This window comes from Chrysochloris asiatica, unplaced genomic scaffold, assembly GCF_000296735.1.
Source record: "Chrysochloris asiatica unplaced genomic scaffold, ChrAsi1.0 scaffold00066, whole genome shotgun sequence".
NCBI lineage: Eukaryota > Metazoa > Chordata > Mammalia > Afrosoricida > Chrysochloridae > Chrysochloris > Chrysochloris asiatica.
Window position 1 is genome coordinate 15509036 of NW_006408584.1, and position 6637 is coordinate 15515672.

The following is a 6637-nucleotide window of genomic DNA, read 5'->3' on the forward strand; positions in this document are numbered from 1 at the left end:
CTTCATGTCTTTTTACCCCTCATTCCTCACTTTAGGTAGCCAATGTTTATGTTGCCTGTACCTTTGTACCGAGGTGTACCTTTGTACCCTGTGTACCAAGGGGATAGGTTTGATCTTGGATGTGAAGACTCCTTCCCTCTCAGTTGCTATTTTGAGCTGCCACACCCGTAAGTAAAGGTAAATGTCATCAAATTGTAGCAATTTACATTTGCACCTGTATCAAACTTCTTTATCTTCCTCTACTCAATCTCAGGTCATCAAGACACTGAAACTGAGCCAAATGGTTACTCTCTGCAAGTTTGGGCATTCTTAAGCCCCTTTCCCACTTCATATCAGCTGGATACTTCACTCTCAGCTCTAACCCCACATGACTAGGTCAGTGTCCATGGGTTCAGGAGTTCCCCAGTCTCCCCAAACCTCAGACCAACCAGCTCTTCCTCTTCTCTCTCTCATCTCAAGGTCAACAGGAGTCTATGGAACATGGTTTAACTCAGCCGATGTCTTCATTACTGCCTTTCCCCCACTTCCACTCACAAGTAGACCAACATGTTCACCAACGAGCTTACATGATGCTTGTTTGTTCCCTTTGAGTTTCAGTCTTGGCAGTTAGTTTTTTCCTAAAGGGACTTGATAGCTTGCCTTGATGATTCCCAAGAGAACAGTTTGCTTGTTCTTGTACTAGCCAAATAATCTGCTGTTTTCATTTTTTTTTGTTTTCCTGCTGGTCTTTCTTTCAAGTATTTTGTGTTTCTTTGGCCATTCTGGGTTGGTCTGCATGTCCTTTAAAGTGGGTATGTCCCACTTTAGAAGGTTCAGGATAGGACTCAAGATTCCACCTAAGGTCCTATACTCTACAAAGGTTCCATAAGAAGCCTATTTTACTGGACAAGCTCTAGAATCGCTTTTAGGTATTTCATTCAATTATAGGCTGAAGACAGGCTTATAAGCTTTCAGCAATCATGTGTCCCAATATTCTTTTCTATCCCACTTAAGTATATATTTTACAATAGTAGGAAAGGGAAACCAATATACATAAAACAGCCAAGCATCTTAACACTATTTCCCCTCTATTACCCATTCAGACTATGCTTCAATCCCTGTATCACTGAGCCCTGTTGTCCCAAGTTTGAGTATATATCCCTATTTACCTCTGTAGCATTTAGCCCACACAAACCTACCTAAGTGTCCCCCTATCTTGCTTGTTCTTCCACTCTCCCACTCCCCTCTCCCTTCTTGTGTGTTGCCCTCCCCTTCCTTGTTAACTGCCCTCCCATCATGCAAGCTATAACTAACATTCATTTTTGTCTTTTCTTTTTTGCCTGTCTTTAAATAACCTTTGTATTTCCCTGTATGATATTCTTGGTATCCCGTAACTCTTTTAGTTTTTGGTCAATAGTGTCTAATGTATCAAGTCTTCTCTCTCTTTTTTAAAAGTCTTTAAAAAAGTCTTTTAAAGTCTTTATTGTGAATTGAGTGATAATTTACATGGTTTTACACCATCATTTCATTACTATGATTACAATCTCCTCTGTGTATCATCATTCAACAGTATTTGCTTCTATTCCTTCTGTTGTTGTTTTTTGGAGGGAGGGGTGGGTATGTACACAAAAGCACTCAGGAATAGATAATCATTTAAACAACCAAAGGGCACATTCTGCAAGCCTGCCTCCTGGCCACCAGCATTCAGTCTTTCTCTTGCCATGAGTCTAGAGTCCTCAGCTTCTCTCTCTCTCCATGTCCTCATCTCTTTCTCATCTCTGATATCACTGCTTCTCTAGATAGGGTCCTGCATTCTGCTAGTGCTCTTCTCCCTTGATGGCCCTAGGGTTCTCTGGACTGTAAGATTAACTACTTCCCTGTTTTTGTTACAAATCTTCTACCTTTACAGTTGTGACAGTCGCAATTAGTTATAACAATTACTTACTATTGAATCATATGAAACTTATCCCTATCTTTTCAACAGACCTGTTGAAAGACCTGATGAAAACTATCAGTGGGGACTCTACCTTCCTCTGAACACTTTTAAACTAAACTCCCTCTTGAGAACTTGTAAGCCAGTCTCAAGTCTTCTTTTGAGATGGTCTCTAATCTGGTAGCGTAGTGGTTACAAATCGGACTGTGAATCGCAAGGTCAGCAATTCGAAACTACCAGCTGTGCAGCGGGAGAAAGATGAGGCTTTCTGCTCCCGTAAAGATTTCCAGCATCGGAAACCCTGTACAGGGTCACTATGAGTCGGAACTGACTCCACGGCACATATCAACAACAATACTCAAGGTCATATTTTGGTTATTGTGGACTTATTTTAATTTTCTTCATTTCAGCTTGAACTTGCTTATGAGTAATTGGGCCTCTGAAATTGTTTTGGCTGATGATAGTGAGCTTCTCCACTTTCTCTTCCCACAGATGTTAGTCAATTTGATTCCTGTATATTTCATCTGGTGAATATGGTCCTGTATATTTCATCTGGTGACCATGTATATGGTCACCTTTTATGCTCTTGAAAAAAGTTATTTGCAATGAAGAAATAGCTGATCTTGTAAAATTTTATAATGAGATCTCCAGCATCATTTCTATCACCAAGACCATATTTTCCAACTACTGATCCTCATTTTCAACTTTTACATTACAATCACTAGTAATTCTCAATGCATCGTGATTACATGTTTGATCAATTTCAAACTGAATAAATTTGTACAGTTCTTTAATTTTATCATCGTTGGCTTTAGTCATTTGTGCATAAAGTTGAATAGTAATAACTGGTCTTCCTTGTAGGTGTATGGATACTATCCTATAACAGACTGCATAGTACTTTAGGATGGATTTTGAAATGCTCTTTTTGATGATGAATATGATTCCATTCCTCCTCAGTTTGTTGTTCCCAGCATAGTAAACCAAAACCACGAACACTTGTACATTTCAGCTTACTAATGCTTAGGATGGAGTCCTGATGTGGTGCTGCAGAATAATGCACTGGACCTCAAGGTTGCTTTGAACTGTAAGGTTATGACTCAAACTCATCAGTTGTTCCTTGGAAACCCTATACAAGGTCATTATGAGTTAGAACTGACTCTACAGCATTTAACAACAATAACCATGCTTAGGAAACGGATCTTTATTTGTTCCATTTAGTTTTTTGATGTCTTCCAATTTTCCTAGATTCATGCTTCGTATATTCCATGTACCAATTAATGTTCCAATCAATAATGGATATTTGCAGATGTTTTGTCTCATTTTGAATTGTGCCAGATCAGCAAATGAAGGTCCTGATAGCTTTGCTTTATTCACATCTTCATGGTCAACTCTAATTTAAGGAGGCAGCTTTTTCCCAATTGTATTATGAGTGTCTTCCAAGTTGAGGGGCTCATCTTCCTGCACCATCAGACAATTGTTGTTGTTAAGTGCTATCAAGTCAGTTCCAACCCATAATGACACTGTATAGGTTTCCTAAGGAGAGGCTGGTGAGCTTGAACCACTGACCTTATGGCCCAATTGGATATTTTTTAAATTATATTTTTTAAAATACAATTTTTTTTCTGAGACACTTATGTGTAGATTCCTGTTCTACCCTATCACTTAGCATATATATGGATTCCACTTCACCCCTATCACTTAGCATATATATGTGTCTATATCTATATGCTCATATATGTGCTAAGTGATAGGGTTGAAGTTAAATCCACATATAAGTGTCTCAGAAGAAAGCTCTGGTAATATAAATTTTTTAAAATCATTTATTAAAAAGTCTATCGAACTCAGTTACAATTATGTCTGATATATGTCACCATGGGACAGGACTGACTCCCTGAAGGTAACACACACAATTATTGAATTCTTTAACAAAGATCCAAGCAAGTTGTGTCAGAATACCTTCACAGCTTCTCTTGTCAGGTCCCAGCTCATAGCCTGGCTCACAGGCACACTGATAACTGCCCAGAGTGTTCAGACAACGCTGCTCACAACCTCCACGATCAGGTTTGGCACACTCGTCTTCCTCTATGAAAAAGGGGGTAGTTACAGAACAGAAAGAAGATTTTGTTTTTAAATATTACGGTGTTTTTAATTTTTTTGTTTTTTTTTTTTAATTTGAAAATTATCTCTAATGGCAATGAAACTATGACAGGTGATTTTCTTCTAGAAATAAGCAGTAGCATTTTATAAATCCTGTCTAAACGATACACACAAATTCATGTTGTCGCAAACTGTACTTTATATAAAAACTAAGAGAAAGACTTGATATCTGTAGCATAGTCAGTTGAAGATTATCTTATGACAGATACAATGATTTTATCTGAATTCAAAGATAATTAAAATACAGATATTTTTCAGAATGAAATAAAAAAAACCCTGAAAAACCATAACTTCATTATTAATTCCCGCTTAAGGAGCTCTGGTAGCGTAGTGGTTACGAATCGGGCTGCGAACCGGAAGGTCAGCAGTTCGAAACTACCAGCTGCTCCGCGGGAGAAAGATGAGGCGATCTGCTCCCGTAAAGATTTACAGCCTCGGAAACCCTATTCAGGGTCGCTATGGGTCGAAACCGACTCGACGGCACTTAACAACAACAACAAACAGTAGTTTACTTTTTATTTCTTAGAAAATTCTACAAGGGAATTCCATTATTAAGAAATACATTGTGGTGAATATAAATTAAAGAAAACTCAGAAACGAACTAGACCTTTTTGAATTTAAAGTGTTCAGTGTTTCTTATATATACATTTTGATCTAAAAATATGATACCATGTTTCCTGTAAATATATATGCCAATTAATTTGTATGTGAAAATATATTAAATTTAGGTAAAAATATATACATTTTCTTAATGCATACAACATGATACTCCATGATTATACTTATCAGGAATAAACTAATGAGGTAAACAACATCTTTGTAAGAAATCATACAGCTATAAGAAATAGGCATTTTAACAATCAAATATGTAAATATCACAAAAAAATCTTTACAGCATGTTTCATCTATTGTGAAATATAGCACATAATAAAAAGTTACACCATGTAAGTGTAACATTTAAAAAAATACTTTTACCACAAATAATATTTTTAATATATAAATTATTGCTATGGTATGGCGCTGTGGGATCAGCACTGGAGTGCAAACCACATGATCGGTGGTTCAAACCCACCAGCTGCTCCTCAGAAACCCTGTACTGGATTGCTATGAGTGGGAATCGACTCGACAACACTTAACTAAACTACTACATAGTAAAAGTATCAAAGTTATCCATTTTTCTATTCTTATGGCAACTATTAGGTAACTCTCAGGGGAAATTCATTATACTTTTGTTCTTTAATCTATAAAAACCTTCAAATAATTATCATTCAAATTCTGACATATCACAATTGAATATATTATTTTTTTCTTATATCAATCTAGAGAAAAGTTTGTTTTCTCATGCTATAAAATAATTTTATTTTATAAGGACACACTTAACATCATTCCATGGGGATCTTCTAAATGTGTATATGGTACTACCTTGTGTACTAAAATAGTTTTATTTTTACCTCAGTAATAAATATCCAATATGGGACATGAACATAGACAAAAATTTAGTCATGCAGTTGAAAATTAAAAATCATCAGCAATATTTCTTTGTTAAAAAGATATTTTTAAGTACCAGAGTATTCTGTCAGCAAGGCCATGGATTATTTCTACATGGCAAACCAATTTTCTGGTAAGGAATGGTTTAGAAAATCTGTGACCTGGAAATAAAATGATGAACTACATGCAATCAGTAAACCCTTTTCTGGTAATGAATTCACTGTTAAATACATGTATTACAAACATTTTTTCCTATTTGCAAATACCTTTCTGTGTTTTGCTATTTTGATACAGGTAGTAGAGTAACCTAATGGAGATCCTATTCTTTGCTACAAAGTTCCATATTCAAACACTTATAATATTCGTAAAAGGCACCTAAACATCTTTTTGAACATTGAATTCTTAAACGTTCAATACAACTTTACTCAAGTTCTCGAAGTCAAACATAAACACCGTGTTTAGCCCCTGACAAAATCAACATTTGTAATTTATTTCAGGCTTACCTTTAAAAAAAGTAGCAGCAAATCCTGCCTTGTTAACAGTTCCATCAGAAACAAACTTCATCCACAGAGTGTTAGAGGTAGATCTTATATCTTCAGGTTTATCATACCCACAGAAACGTCCTATTAAGGGGCTATTTTCACTGGTTCCGTCTCGGACTTCTAGGTAGTCATAGGCACAATTGTCATGTCTCTCGATCTGCAAAAACAGACTCATGTGAGTATTTTTAGATAAAAATTTTCATAGAAAATTATTATGTATTCTCAGTGTTATAATGACAGAATGGTATAAAAAGTGTACTATGTGAAATAAGAACATTTTCCACGATGATAGCTAAGTTATATTGTTATTGTTGTTAACTTCAGGTCAGTTCCACCTCATAGCAATCCTATAATGGGTTTCTAAGGAGCAACTGGTAAGTTTGAACTGCTGACCTTGTGGTACAAACTGACTTTTCAATCCAGTGCTTATCCTATAGAGCCATTTAAAACACAGGTAAACATCTTTGTGGTACTCTCTGCTTTCAGCCAATATCTATTTGACATCAGCAATGTTATTCCTCATTGTTAGTCTGAATCC

The 6637-nt window shown here is 36.1% G+C and overlaps 1 protein-coding gene across 1 annotated transcript in view; it reads right to left on the reverse strand.

Annotated features, from left to right (window-relative positions):
• Positions 1-6637, reverse strand: part of TLL1 (tolloid-like 1) — a 390737-nt gene that overhangs the window by 99916 nt on the left and 284184 nt on the right. Inside the window, exons 13-14 of the mRNA XM_006864538.1 lie at positions 6061-6256; positions 3869-3994 (exon numbers count right to left, since the gene is read on the reverse strand). Coding sequence (XP_006864600.1) covers positions 3869-3994; positions 6061-6256 — 322 coding nt within the window. The remainder of the gene's footprint in view (positions 1-3868; positions 3995-6060; positions 6257-6637) is intronic.